The 15,868-nt window shown below is 43.8% G+C and overlaps 1 protein-coding gene across 1 annotated transcript; it reads left to right on the forward strand.

Annotated features, from left to right (window-relative positions):
- Positions 1-2,908: 2,908 nt before the first annotated feature.
- eef1e1 (eukaryotic translation elongation factor 1 epsilon 1) lies at positions 2,909-6,611 on the forward strand. Its single transcript, XM_049748828.1, has 4 exons — positions 2,909-3,064; positions 3,472-3,669; positions 5,457-5,552; positions 6,080-6,611. Exons 1-4 carry the CDS (start codon positions 2,981-2,983, stop codon positions 6,221-6,223), a joined length of 522 nt encoding a protein of 173 aa, XP_049604785.1. The 5' UTR covers positions 2,909-2,980; the 3' UTR covers positions 6,224-6,611.
- Positions 6,612-15,868: the final 9,257 nt, after the last annotated feature.

Here is a 15,868-nt window from a genome sequence, read left to right on the forward strand (position 1 = left end):
GACTCAGGCCCTTCTGTGGGGTCACATGCTCTCTCCATGCTCATTTATAAATAATCATTTTTGTAGTTTTGTCAAAAATGAATAGTCCTGCTACACAATATAGTTTTCTGTAAATTTTCCAAAGGCATAATATTGGTTAAAAAATTTTAAATGAAAGACCATGTGAGAGCTTATTGCAAGATAAGGCAAGTTTGTGATTTTTTTTGAAAGACCCACAGTGCTCCCTGCTGGCAAAAAAAGAAAGCAGCAATGAGAGTCACAAGTTGTGCTGTGCCTGCCTGCCTGCCTTTGCCCCTGCAGCTGCACAGATAAGAAGAGGCTGAAACTTGATGTTTCCGTCTCACGTGGGTCCAAATCTCATGAGCGGGTTCAAGAGCATCCTACTTTGGCCGGCATCACTGTTTCATCTGAATCAAGGACAAGAGACGCCGAGTGAGCGTGAGAGCTGGAGAGAAACCTGCATGGCCAGTGGGCAAGTCCAATAAAAGACAATCTGACTTTTCAGAAGCTATCATAATCAAGATCCTCCCACTGAGGTTGTTTGTCTGTGGGGGACACGGATGACGAAGGGTAAAGGCAGAGGATATTCCGAGCGGTAATTAATAGTCTTAAGTGACTGCTGCCGCTTGGCTCGGAGGCAGTCACCGGATTTGTCGTTATGGTTAGCTGGTATGGCGGCCTTGAGCGTCTCCTACAGCCTTCTGGCTTGGCATGGAAGCGCAAGAGGAGGAAATAGAGAAAGTGCCTTTTATGGCTGGGTTGTTTGTCTCTGGGGCCTCTTCCTGATCAGTCACACACACACAGACAGCATCTCTTCTCTTCCAATGTGTCACAAACGTTAAGGGAAAGACATGAAATGCCACCAAAATGTCAGCACTCCACCCCCTAGTAAACACTCATTTGCATGTGAGGATATCTGATGATGGGAGGAGGCTGAGCTTGGACCAGCTTGTTGTTTTTACCCTTTGGGGGCCTCGTTTTACATCAAGGAAGACGGGAACTGGTTATTTCTCGCCATTAGGAAGGCCTGAGTGGTTGCATTACATTCTCTGGCTTTTCAAAGCTGCAATATCATATCCTGAACAAATGCACATTAACATATATTTTTAAGGATATTCATCAGATGTCAACTGTGAAGCAAATGTAACGAATTCAAACTCGAGAAAATGTCTATCCCTCGGTACTGCGGTTCTGAACGAGCGGCAGCAGTGTCCAAAATTTGACAACAATGTTCTTGTCAAACTGCCCCTATTGCATCTATCCTACAGTATTCAGTCAAAGATGTTTCCCCAGGTCATAAAAGGTAACACAGGCAGGCAGGCAGGCAGGCAGTGGGGCAGGCAGGCAGGCAGGGCAGTGGTCGCGTGTCAACAGCAATGACAAATGAGCATTAACAGCATATTATCGGCTCCAGACCAGGAAAAAGGAGGACATACGTATGTATCTAGCAGGACTGAGGGCTGTGTTTATGGCTACGCCTGCCCTGGAAAGCCCCACGGCGCTCCGGGTGACCCTTGCTGTAGATTTTCCTACTAATGTGACCCTCGTATTGTGTATTGCCGCCGTCAAAACTCCCACAGGCTATAGTTAGTCGTAGGAACTGGGGATCGTTGTCCTCAGTCCGCCTGAGTACAGACAGGATGTGGCAGCTCCGAGGCATTTAGTTAAAGGAGATGTACTTGAATGCTGCCGGCGTGCACTTATGGAACAGAGTCAGTGTGTGGCGTGGCCGATAAATAAAACAAAAAAGGGAATGTTGGGAACGGGAAAAAAAAAACAAAAACACTGCGAATTAGCCTTGCCTCAATAGTTGTATGTCATCTAATCATTTATGATAGTCTCTGCACTCATTTCTATAATTAATCTGTTTACTGGGATAGTACTTGGCAACAAACTGGGTTTATATATTTTCTTCTGATTTTAACATAGAGAGGAGGGATTTGTGTGTCCCAACGACCCGAGCTGAATTCTGCCCATGGTAGGGTTGCCCATGGCAACAGGTCCTAATGAGGAAACATACAAAGCCTAGCTCCAGAGCCAACTTTTACTCATCACCACCTCAGTTGCTAAAGTGATTATCCCGTCATCATTTGTCCGAATGCGGAACAAGAAATGACAATACACTGTTATCGTATCTCTGCAGTCTGATCTCAAACATTAGCATTCTGTTCAGGTGAGACAACTTGACTCAAGTCAAGATGAAAACAATGCTTGTCACCTCTGTTTTGCATTCACTCATGCACGCACGCACTGACACACACACACACACACACACACACACACACGCATACCTGGACAAAAGATGGTTAATAAGGCCACTCTTGAATGACAGGTGACATTTCATTATGGGGACATCATAGCACCACAGTGCAAATGTATCCAGACATGAGACACGCCAGGTCACACAGCAGACACAGACAAGACAGAGCAAGTCAACTTTGCTGGAGGACTCAAAAATGAAACTCCGGACCCTCCTCCCTGTCATCTTTGATTCCTTTTGACCACAAATCTTTGCAGAGAACTTCAATGAAAACAGACGCACTAGTCTAGTCTGAACTCAGTTTTTGATCAGTATGCCATCCTTGGAGATGTCCAAAGAAATCTCATATTCGCTATTGAATTATAACACCAAAGTAAAGCTTGAGTTTGTGGTCACTGGTCAGAGAAAGCAAAAATATAAACTACAGGGCAATAATAATCATCATCATCATCAATCATCATCAATCATCATCATTATTATTATTATTATTATTATTATTATTATTATTATTATTATTATTATTATTATTATTATTATTATTATTATTATTATGAGGAGAGAGAGAGCGACCACTGTCTCCACTGTCGCTCTCTCTCTGATGCAATATACAAGAGATTCCGTCCTATTGGTCGAAAGAGCTGCCATTCAAGACAGAAAGGCGGGCTTAGAGAGCAAACAGCCAATCGAGTGATATGTTGATGACCTCCATTGTCAAGAACCATGGCGTTACGGGAGCTAGCATCGCTCGAGAAATATTTAGGACTGAAAAAAGCCAACAAATATAGTACCCGAGGGGACAAAAAGGTGACAAAAGCGTGCATGGGTATGGCGGTTAAAAGCGTCATTTTGTTTGAAAGTTGACAAATTAAACATTGTGGATAGGAAGGTAATGCTAATGAGCTAGCCATGTGTTTCCTCTCTTCGCTATGCTGTGCTCTGTGTGAAACGTGATTTGACACTTAGCATATGACATTTTGAGCTAACTTGACATGTGCATATACCAGCAGATCTACTTTTGCAGGTGTTTATTTACACTGCACAATGGAACGCGTGCATGCTTGTCCATAAAGTGGGCTGTCACCGTGAACCAGTCAATGATTGGTTATTTTGATAAGATTGTTGTATAGTGCATGTGATCACCGGAATTTCTATTCTAATGGTGGAGGATATACATTTTTGGGGTATAAAATTGTAGACCTACCTTCTTCCAGGTGCCTGTGCTGCAGAATAACAATGGTCCTCCCCTAGTGGGCCTGATAACCATTGCCTGCCACCTGGTGAAAGAAGCCAAACGTCCTGAGCTGCTGGGGGATGCTGCAGAAGACAGAGCTGTGGTGCATCAGTGGCTGGAGTACAGAGTGACCAAGCTGGACGGCTGTAACAAGGATGAAAGTAGAATTATACTAAAGGTAGTGCAAAAATGCAATTGTCTATTTGCAGGGGCTCCTGAAGTCTTTCAAAATGTTTGTGTATTAGCCAGAGTGGACAAGCAGAGAACACAACCACATAATAAATGTATATTTCAATTTTCATATTTCAACTGCTATATCCTTCCAATGGATTTCAATGATATTATCAATGATAGCCGCAGGAAAGCTCCATAGTTAGCCTCAACATTTTTGCTGCTTTATGTTTGCGCAGTAATTCTCCAGTTTGATGTTGACTCAATTCTCACATAAGAAGTTTTACTCGGTGCAAAAGGCTTTTGTAGTATTTCTGGAGCTGAAAAAAGAAATTCCTCTGAGGGGCGCCTCAGCATTCCTCTCTCATTCGGAAGTACAGACAGTGTGTGTGTGTGTGTGTGTGTGCGTGTGTGTGCATGCGTCTCACACACGCGACAGCAATACAGACTGATGTATGGCCTTTCAGTGACATGGCCCCTCATGACAGAGAAAAATGCCTTAATGTGCCCGGCGCCAGTCAGCGTGAAATGGATCGCCAGCCACGAGTCTGCTGGACACTGGGCGCCTCTTGGCACTGTCCTGTCAGCATGAAGCGCGTATGTATGTGCGCACTTCTCACAGTGACACACACGGTCGTCGTGTGTCGAAGGAGTCACGCTGGGCGGCAGCATGTTATCTGGACAGGCCTCTTAAATATTTTAATGGTGCCACTTACAAAAGGAAGTCGCCTTGAGCATCTCAAGCTCTGGTGCCCAGTGCTCCCTCACTACCATGACTGTCCTGCTGTGTTTTTTTTTTTTTTTAAACCTTTTCACCCCAGGGTGCAAACTGAAAAGTCACACACTTTTCACACAGACGGCTATTCCTGCAATGTGACAACAGGAAAGTCAAACCGTTTGACCTTGGAATCCAAAGACCTTTACAGCTTCATTTGAAATCACAGTTTTTTTTCCTCCAAGATTGCACCCTTTGTGATTGTCTACCTCATTGCAACATCAACTTGATTTCCATCAATTGATCAGCCCAAACTCTTTGACTTCAATTGTGTTATCTGCAAAGAATGAACAGCTGTATTTTTTCCAAGCTTGTCGGAGGCGGCCAGAGAGCACCGCCTCCCTTCCAATGCTCGACTGGTCTTCAGCTCCATGGCTGTAGGCTACAAAGAGTAAGGATCTGATGGTGGAAGTCTGCAGTCTTCATGCCTTGTTTGGCATCAGCCACTTTTGCCGCACAATAACTCCATTTGCCCCCAAGATGCTCAGTGTGCATGGCGAGAGTTGCGCAGTGTACAAGTGCTAAAGATGGTCCCCCTCCCCTGGGACCAGCACTTCCGTGTCCCCAAGTTTGGACAGCTTCATTAGATATGCAAAAAAAAGAGAGTTGGAGTAAACAAACAGCCTGTTTCGTGGCATCTGTGCTAAGTCGCCAGTCATGGACAAGGCACAAAGCCCCTCAGGATATCCATTATTGCCTTCCTTATAGCGCACACACACACAGACACGCAAGCGACGATTCATTTAATGCACACAGCCAGATATATAGGTTAATGAACCTGCTGTCATGCTTTCCTTTTTACAGTCAAAGTAGAGGAAATTCTATAAAGTCTTCTTTCTCTTGCCTAGAGTTATCAACACAGGCTCAGTCAAAAGTTTTGCACAGAAATAGATTTGCATTCAAACCAGACTACAATCCACTTAAAAGAAGTCTTTCATTTTCCCCTCCAGAGGAGCACACCACACACACACACACACACACACACCTGATGTGCTTTGTTTTTATTTTTGCTCTTCTAGGACCTCAACCTCTACTTGCAAGACAAAGTTTGCATGGCCGGCAACCACTTCACTTTAGCGGATGTGCTCATGTACAATGGACTTCACCCGCTAATAGTGAGTGACCAATCTCTTGTATATCAATATTCATTTAGTTGTTTACTCAGTGCAGTTTGCAATCATTTGTTCACATTGTCACGGCACTGCAAAATGAACCCGAGGACATCAAAGTTTGGCAGTTTTTAGGATTTGAAAAAGTAAAGTGAGATCCCGTAAGGAGGTGTCAGTGGGTTTAAGCGTAGAGCCAAGGTCAGCCTCCCCACCAGGCACAGCGTCACTTTGCTTTGGACTCAATGTTCCTTTTAACCTCGGGGACATTGAGTCCTGCCTGCCACTAGATCTTTAAATGTTCATTTCACGCGCAACAACATTTCACAGTCATTAAAAGCGACTGATGTTTCCAGGCGATAATCTTGTCAGCTTCCAAATTCCATTTAATTGGATACCAAAAAGTATTTTCCAAGGACACGCTGACTTATTGGTCTATGATTCATCTGCTGTTTAGTGCGTGACCTTCTTTTTTGTGACCTCTGTTACCTTCAGCGATTGTGCTGATAATGACTCAATGTTCCTCTGGCTGCCAGACGGACTTGACTTTTCAGGAAAAGGAGCGCTACGTGAACGTGACCCGATGGTTCGACCACATCCAACATGGCAGCGGCGTCCGACATCACCTCCCCCCGGTAGTTGTGCTCAGGAATGGAATTTACTCCACAAAACACCATTGAAGCCTGGCCAGTCGACGTATCAAAAGTCTTATTTCCACTTTGAAAATTGTTCTCATTGAGCACGTGTCACATCAGTATCACGATTCCAGAATCTTCTTGCCACAATAGACCATCTTTTGTTTTAACTGGACCGAGACGACTGTTTTTAAAAAGGTTCTCAAGCTGTCATCGAATGGCTTCTCCTCCACTCTTGTCTTGTTCCATCATTGACTTTTGACATCCTTTCACAGCCTGCAAGATGGCTTAACCTTACATTACACAACAGTCAAGCAGTTGTTTCAAGTTATTTGTTGCAGGTTTTGTGTTATGTGGTGTTTTTTTAAAGGGAAACTATTATAATTGCTTCTAACTTAATAAAAAAGGTGTCCTCAGTGACAATTGGACAATGTTTTGTGGTGTGTTTCTTTTTACGGGAAACTATTAGAATTGCTTCTCATTTAATACAAAGGTGTTCTCAGTGACAAGTGAACAAAGGACAGCGTTTGGCGTGTATCAGTATTCACTCCAAATGTTTTCCAATGGTCATGTAAAGGTCAGAGGTTTCACAGGCCTGCATTTTGTGTACCATCACACGGCTGCGCTTTGCCCAACTTCCTCAGTGGACAGCGGCGGCGAGCAGTCGAGCATCAGACCTAGAGTCAAGAGATCAGACCAAGGCTCCGCTCAAGTCCCAATAAGCACCACTGTTGATGCTGCAGGCCAGGCAGAGGGCAGCGGGCTCACCAGCTGCCACACACAGCCAGCCAGCCAGCCAGCCAAGGCCCGAGCCCCGACTCCCCTTGGGCGACAGTCAGCCACTGTGTGTCACTTCAACCCTCACACTACCAAGGGGGCATCTCGAGAGAGAAGGACGAAGCCAGGCAGGCAGCCATGGAGAGAGAGAGAGGAGAAAAGAGCGCCCGGAGGCCGAAGGATCTTTGTATGATGTGAGCAATGATCCCCACGTCTTCTGGGCGTTCGCATTTGGAGCAATTAATAGTCATCAAGGTGAGCGCTAACGTCTACGGAAGGGATGGAGACCCAATAAAAAGTACCAATTTGTCTTCTAAAATGTTTTTAGTCTTGATTTGCAAAAACACTGAAATATGACTTGAGCAATTATACTCTGGCCAACCAAACGACGATTTGCAATTGCTTCAAAATGATCATCAGGGCAACCAACAGCAATAAATAAGCACACATGAAAGGAGCTCGACCCACAAGACCCTGGCATAAAATCCGCTGCGTGCTTGTGTTTTCTCACGATTTGTTTTCCGTAAATCCCAGTGTTGGGAAAAAATAAATGTTACAAAGATGTAAGTAGAGGGAAAATGGCTGGCGGTCATCCATTCGGCCCTTGTGACTAGATGGGGCACTTTGTGGTGTTGGGAGCCATTAAAGCCGCCTTTGTCTTCTTGCTTGTGTTAACATTTAGTTGGAATGCTGTGCTGTCCAGACCGCAAAACTTGCCTCTGGATGTATTTTTTTAAATTCATTTGTATTTCTGATGATGCCATGATTCCTTGTTTTCTCTGTAAGATTAAGAACGTGCGTAACAGAAAATGAAAAAGTCAATTGAGAACTCGTTATGAAGTTCGCAGAAAGCCGTCCCTTTATATGTAAATACAAATAAATATTTCAAATTATTTAAGAATATGACCTAAGTTGTTTTTTTGTTTTTTTTTAGTCAACAAACGAACACACATTGACCTTGAGCGAGCAAAGGAATTCAAGTAAGAGTTGGCTAAAAGACGACAACACCTGCAGACATCTGCGAATAACAAGGCTTGCCTAGAAATATTGGCAATGTCATCATTTTAGGAGAAAATTCTCATATTGGGCCAATAACGTGCGAATAACAAGCCTTGCCCAGAAATATTGGCAATGTCATCATTTTGAGGTGAAAATTCTCATATTGTGCCAAAAGTTTCTCTCCATACAGATCATGATTTATGGAAGGATGCTTCTTTGAGTTGAGTCGGGAATTCTGTGTCCTCTTTAAAAAAAAAAAAACGTCAATTGTACTTTGAAGCGGTTCTCGAATGGGCTTTGAGCAGCTTGTGTCAACCCTGGTGGGAAGGTGACGGGTGTTCCCCACACGTCACCTCCACATGCTCCGTCAACACCTTTTGCCAATCACATGAGCGAGCTGCACAACCCGCATTTGAAAGTTGCACAGACGCCACGCCACGCCACCAGCCCTTTCGTTGCCTCGTCATCGTGAGGCCACGCATCGGCCGCGACGTGTGCTAAGATGAGGGCAGCGTCTGCGGCTGACTGAATCACCTCAACAACGCCAAATGGTGCTGAGGGAGGGCGGCCAGTGTTAGCGTGTCATAAGCTCTTTTGACAGCTCTTATTGTTGTGCGCTTACACAGTGTGACAGTTGTACCATGCGCCTGTAAAGATGCCATCTGATTGTCTATTGCAATTACACCACATTGAAGAAGGGTGCGGGGACGTTAGTTTAGCTTGGGATCTTCTTCCACTCAACTTAAAGACTATCAATTGTTTTTTCATATCCCCTTTCCATCCCAACGACCCACTTGACCTCTGAACAGAACTTTAATACTGGCTGTGCCTCATTCACGGCTTATGTAAGTTTCCCAGGTGTGGGACCAAGCCAGAGTGTACGATGCACATCAATCAGGGAGATGGCTGGCTGATTCGGCACGTAAGGTGCCGAGGTACATATGTGTGACCCGCGGCAAGGAGATTGCGCAACCTGGAGTGTGTGGATGCTGCTGAATTAGCCGCCTGGATCGCTCCTCGCCACGCTGTGATGTTCCTTTGCATATGCACGTGTAAGTGGGGAAACGTGACTTAGAGCGAAGGAAGTAAGACATCAAGGTGGGCATGTTAGTTTTTTGTTTCAAGCCAAAGCTAAAGTGTCATATCAGTCCATCATTACGCTACATAGCACTTCTAAGTTTCCCGTCATTCACCAACAACAAGCGGTCAGTGATAGATTGACGGAACGGCCACTTTTGAATCTATATTTGAACTTATCTCACTTTGCTCATTTTCAAATGGTCCATAAATCAGGCATCCAATTAGAAGCCCAGTGTGTCATCATGGGCAGCCAAGCCCTCCCGCCCCTGAGCCTGCGTCTGCTCCATCGTAGCAAGCAACCCCAGAGGTCATGTCACTTAACTTCAGCCGGCCCCCCTGCACTAATAGGTTGTGAGAGGACGCCTGCAGGGAAGTTGAGAAGTGATACTAAAGGTAATTGCGACTGAAACCTGGTTAGGGTTTGGGCCGGGGTGCATTTCAAATAGGCATAGTGGTACTATTATGGGGGGCATGGGTGGGACTGCCCTTAGCTATTTCCTGTAATGCGACTACCATTGGGGAAGGAACAGTCGTCTTATTTACATAATTTGCATCTGCATACGTCACGGGGCTGGTGAATGTTTATCCGCTGTCTTTTATTATTAGAACGGATGGGCTTTTAATTTCAGCCGACTAATTTATTTCAACCTGCAGTTAAATGGGCTCTTTTGCAATGTGCCTTATTTGCCTAATGAATGAATAAAATCAAGGGGGTAGGAGCTGGTGACAGGTTAATAGAACAACTTTTCATTTGATTAATTTTGAATAAGAGTAGTTATGTGGAATGACCCATCTTAGTTATTTTTAATGACTTCATCTGGAAAGAATTTAATACCGTTCTTAACAATTCACAAATAAACACATTCCCTTTGGCAAGAATGAATCCAAGGTCTGCATTCTAAAGATAACTCTTTTTCCGTTTCTTATTATAAGCTCTGCACCCATGCACAGGAAAGCTTTTCTTGTAAAGGTTATGAATTTCAATTATGTAAACTGGTATTTTGATTTAGTTGTCCGTTTTTGCCGTTGAGCCTTTTTTGGCTTCAGATTGCCGTCGGATCACAACTTCAATCTAAACCCCCGCCCACATCCAAATCAAACAAGCAAGATTGGAACAATTACTCAGCAGTCAAATTTATTCTTTAAAAAATCGAATTATTTATTTGTGTGGAAGAAATAATAGACCGCATGCTTTGCTTATTCGTTTTTTGAAATGAATGGCTGAAACTATTGCAAGTCAGATGCTGTTGCCTTCGAATTGCTACTGTATCAAATAAATATTTGGAGTTATTAATATTGGGATTGATTATTCTGCTGAATTAATTGATTTGAGCTCAAACAAGAGCTACTTTGTTTTTCAGTAACCATGCCTGAGGGAAGATCTCAAGTTTAAGTTCCACGCCATTTGCACTCAAGCTTCTGGTTTAAGCGCACGCGTTTCATCTGTAAACCTCATAGGGTCACTTTTAAGTCGACTTGGTGCTATGGCGTTGACCGCAATTAACAGAACGCCATTAAAATCATTCATAAGAGCATCAATTGAACCATTGTGTAAGGAAAGGAAGGGAGGGAAGCAGTTGCCAGAGGCAGCAGCAGCAGCAGCAGCAGCTCACAAACTGCAATGGTGGTTTAAGAATTAAAATTGTCGCGAGTAGCTTTGATTGTGGTTGCAATGATAGCAACGTGCTTAGACTTCAAATCTGATGACGTAGTGGTCAGTAGTATGCGGCAATAGCATGACATCTGACTCAAGTCGAAAGTGTAGCCATTTTCAATTCTTGTCTGAAAGTGGGGACATTTATATGAATATTAAAGTCATCCATAATGAACATATTATCTGCGTATCAGCCATTTTGTTTTCGCTGACCAGTGACAGGCATGGAGAAGCAAAAGACACACAAAACGTATATGCATGCAAATTCTCCATTTTGCTAGGTGTGAAATGAATTAGGATAGCAAAATAGTTGGCCACGCTGTCAGTGTGGACGCACGGGCCTTGACTTACACTTTGGAAATGAGTTGGCCAATTTGGGAAGCATTCAAGGATTCTTACGAGTGAGCTCAGACGCTAAAACAGTAAAGACAACATACAGTTGACTCAAAAGTCAATGCCTTTTTGGTGACCCCGGGGGGGCTTACACTTACTGCAGTGTGTCTTAGTAACAGCATTTGATCCTCCAGAAAAAAAAGAAAAGAAAAGAAAAGAAAAGGGAAAAACACTTCATTCAGGCCAAATTTCACAGCACATGACACACAGCTGATCAGTGGCTCCTTTTGAAAGGCACCCGAAGAAAAGGGGGCGTGAAATTGACATTTGGAAAGGAAAACACAAAGTCATCTCTGTGTCTCCTGATCTCCTCCTATCGCGCACACATTCAACGATGAAGAAGTTGCCTCAACACGTCATAAATTTGGAGCCATGGAAAAAAACGCCTGTCTTTGAAGTGCACTACTTGGGGGTGTAGGTGGGAGGGAGCGAGCGTTCATAGAAAGATGACGAGACGGATGGAGAGAGGACAGCAGACAGATTGAGGGGGGGTGCTGATAGCTTCCACAATAGGCTCCAGTGTGTGCCACTTGGCTTCGGGATGCACAACTACACAACAAACACCTATTCAAGTTTTTTTTAAACCACTCATGTTAGATTTCAGTGACATCCAAACGTACACACACAGGTCAGACCCTGAGGGGGCGGGCGGGCGGGCGGGCGTCTTTTATGACTCTGGCGGACTACCTTGTGACTTTCACAGTTGTCATGTTCTTTTTTTCACATCTAATTGATCATATGACCTCAGGGACTGTGCAAGTAAAAATATTCACTGTATTATCACCTTGCATTAATTAGTTGTTAGTTAAACTACAGTGTGGAATGGAATCCCAATTTTTTGTTTTTGCACTGAATAATGCATACATTTGAATGAATAATGAAATGTGTGGCTCTGATTGAATTCTTTCATTTTTTGATTAAAAAATGGATTTAGTCCACATATTTTAAAAAAAACTTCATTAAGATCAAAAGTAGCTTTTCCCCAGTTCTTTGTCTTCCTTTTTTTTTTTTTTTTTTCCGCCGACAACAGTCCTTCAGGTGAGTGTGACATGAGAAAAAGAAGTGGCCTCACCTTGCGGCTGCATCTGAAGTGTAAGTCATCTGCACCCTGCCACGTTTGGCTTTGGGTGACACACACACACACACACACACTGTGCCCTGGCTGCCTCCATTACACTCATGTTGGTGTCCTCTCAACTGGGCCAGCGTCACTGTCAGGACTGACTCAAGTTTAGTCAAGGACATTAAGAGAGCACCTCTGGGGAGAAAACATCACAAGTGAAGAAAAGACGGACGGGGGAAGCAAGGAAATTTCTCACGACTACTTTATTGCTTTATGTTTTGCCCAAATACGTATGTAACTTTTCATCTATCAGTCTGTCTGTCGGTCCGTCCAGCCGTCCGTCTGTCTGTCTATCCATCCAACACATCACGTCAACTTATAAATGGCTTTAAAAAATCAAATGAAGTTTTTGCGTGCAAGTGTTTGACTTGCCCACCATGACTGCACCTGGCATACAATATGCTCTAGTTCCAAATCATCTTTCAGTGACCCGTTCTAATTTTTCCAAATGTTTTGCCAAATGTTTTGCTAAATGAACAGAACCAATAGTTTCTTTTCAAGTCATATTAAAAAAAGCAAATTGATTTTAGTTTAGAACATCCATCCATCTATTTATCCATACTAAATCTAATTTGTGGTCACATGATGCACAAGGATTTGGCAACAAGTTTTGTATCAAAGTTCATCTTGTGTCACTCTGCCCTGGTGCACACAGTCGGTCTGTGTTTGTTTGAGCTTCTTTAGTGTGTGTCCAAGAGTCAGATGTTTCAAACAAACCCAAAAAGTCTTGGTGGGACTCCTGGGCGACTTGCCCTTGGCACTTTGTTTGCGTTCATATGTGCATCTCGACCAACACGCCCCAAACAAATCAGCTCACCTTTCCTAAGTGGAGTTGTTTTTTTTGTTGTTTTTTTTTACTCCAAAAGCGAGCTCATTTAATAAGAAGCCTCCCCTCCCCACCCCACCCCCATTCTCGCTCTTCCCCGACGAGAGGCCAAATCTCTTCAGCATTTCCAGCCCTGTGAGCTAATTTGACAGCTCACGGGGGTGACGCTGATTCCAGTTCGCCGAGACAGGTACCCTAGGGCTAGCCAGCTGGATCGCAGTGGATGCTTACAGATTTGGCTTTAGATTCATGCTGGGTGTCATCTGTCTCTTTGGGCTGGCGAAGAATTTTTGTGTGAGCGCGTGCGTGCGTGCATGTGCATGCATGTGTGTGTCCGCCCTGACATCATGTGCCTGAGCAGTTTGTGCCTGGCAGGCTTTGTCTGTCCAGGTTGGCCATCAAACACAGCCAGCGTGGCCCTAATCTGACGAGGCACCGCTCCAAACATGCCACAGCAGCAAGAAGTGTGCGCATGTGTATGTTTGTGCATCATGTGTGACCTCAGGCTGCATCGCCTTTAATACACACACACACAAAATCTATTTGATTATTATTCCTGCTCCTTGCCTTCTTGCTCCGGCCCCACGTCCACTTTCACCTGCCACGCAAACTTCACAAGGCGTCAAGAAATCAAGTTTTTGCATGTTCTACTGCACAGGCAGCAATTATCTCCACTCCAAACAAAAGTACACGCCGCCGCCACTTGGATTGTGGGCACTTCAACAGGTCCAGAGTGTCCTCTCAAGCCTGTTGCCCTCAGTCAGAGCAAAGGCCATCCATCCGTCCCGATGCTGGGGCGGGAGAGGACAGACAGGGGGGTGGGGGGGGACGAGCCCCCATGGGGAAAAATGACATTCCAGTTCCTGTTAATCTCCAGGATGAGCCCCGAAATGGCGCTTGACGCTGATGCTTAGCGACACGCTGAGCTCGTCCAACTCTCTGACACTCAGTCGTACATAAAGAAAGGCTTCTTCTCCCTGAGCTCGAGCTGAGATTCCTTTGACAAGGTTTCATTCCCTTCTTGCAGCTAAAGAGATCAAAATGTTCCCTGAAAAGTGCATATGTTGATTTTCAAGCCACCGCTTTGACTTCCCATCATGCCTTGGGATAGAGCAGTGACAGCAAGGAGTCACGCCACGTGCACTTCCTTTTGCAAACTGTAGGACTGATCCTCATCAAGAGGATCTGGAGGTAAAGGGGGGTGTTGAGGATCCTGGAACCAACAGTGAGCGAGCACCCATGCCCTGCTTCAACCCCCCACCTGTTGTGATGCATGATGCATTGAGTGGCAGTGAGCGTATTGTGAGCTGTAAGAGGCGGGCCACTGCCCCCCCCCCCCCCCCCCCCCCCCCCGCCCCATCCCACCACTCCCCCCTGGACCTTTAGTGTCAGGACCTGAAAGAGACACACACACAAACACACACGTGTGTGAGAGCGAGAGAGAGCATCCAGGGCAGATGCACAAGAGCAGTGTGCAAAAGTGTTAAACCACACTTTAAGCAACCACACACCCAGTAGAATTCTTCATTTAAGTAAAAGTAAAAAGACATCACTTCTGCTAAATATTGAAAAATAAATGAACTCATAAATCCATTCATTCAAGTTAACTGAGTGAGAAATAAATGGTCATCACTTTTATTATTGCTGGCTGAGATATACACACGTTGCATTTTGTTGTTCTGTCTTGTGACATTTTTGGATAGAATGTGTGCAGAGGTGTCAAATAAAAAAACACATTTTCTTAATAAAGCTGAAGGATGAGAAATAAAAATAAAACAGCTCTTGCACTCGCGCGCAGGATGTAGCAGCGCATTTGTAGAACATTCCTTGCAAATTATGATGCAGAGGGACATTTACTATTTGCTTGTTATGTTGATGCTAACTGTTGCAATTTGACTGAATGGGGGGGGGGGGGGGGGGGGCAGAATTGTTCCAGCTCGCTTTGAAAATACACAAGTCAAAGTGATACTGTTAGAAATAAAACTTGCAAATTAATTTCCAATGTTTATTTATTTACTTTTATTTATGCTGAATAATGTGAACCACCTTTTTGTACGTATTTAAAAATGCAACAACACAGATATTTGTGTCAAATTATTTTAATCCAAACTGCAAATTAGCTTTGGAAATGAATAGCGCATTTAAAAAGCCTATCTTTTCAATTCGCCCTTTTAATATTTTTAATTGCCCCCTCCAGATTTATGAATAAACAAGGCAACAAGATGCACACTGGTTTCACAGTGAATGTGAGCTGGTCCTGACATTGTCTATTTATTTTTGCTGCTTCTTCAACTCCCAACAGTGGAGTGCAGTGAAAGCCTTGTTTGCTTTTATCCTTTGGCAATGGTCAATCATTTAATCTCTTTAATAGACCCAAATCAAAACTAATGGTGCATGTAACAACTCTCTGAGTAAACAATGTGGACAGTAGGGCACTTGTGGTGCCTTCGTGATTTTTTCCTTGACTGAATGTGACACTTTAATACATTTTGAGATGAGCAAGGTATAAACTCTTTGGCCCAAACAATGCCTCTTGTCACTCTCTATGTTGCTGATTTTGTTTTGCCACTACTACTCTCTTCATAAATTCATTTATGCACATATATTTACTATTTTAGCATACATTTCTAATGCAATAGCCAAGGGAGAATTTAGGACCAAATTATGGTCAAGAAGTTAAGAGAAAAAAAAAACATTGCTTTTTCTATAGTTCACCACTGTAAAGTAAATATTCTTATAAAAATATTGGATGGGTTTTAATGACACTAGTTATATTAGTAGGCCAATCATAAAGTAAATGTCTAGAGACAACATGAAATTATATATACATATATTGAC

The sequence above is a fragment of the Syngnathus scovelli genome, chromosome 18, assembly GCF_024217435.2.
Source record: "Syngnathus scovelli strain Florida chromosome 18, RoL_Ssco_1.2, whole genome shotgun sequence".
Taxonomy (NCBI): Eukaryota; Metazoa; Chordata; class Actinopteri; order Syngnathiformes; family Syngnathidae; genus Syngnathus; species Syngnathus scovelli.

Bases quoted from the DNA above. Each gene is read 5' to 3' on its own strand.
- eef1e1 (XM_049748828.1), top strand. From the start codon at position 2,981: ATGGCGTTACGGGAGCTAGCATCGCTCGAGAAATATTTAGGACTGAAA. The intron at 3,065-3,471 runs GTGACAAAAGCG...ACCTTCTTCCAG, and splicing joins GTACCCGAGGGGACAAAAAG to GTGCCTGTGCTGCAGAATAA. The intron at 5,553-6,079 runs GTGAGTGACCAA...TCTGGCTGCCAG, and splicing joins ATGGACTTCACCCGCTAATA to ACGGACTTGACTTTTCAGGA.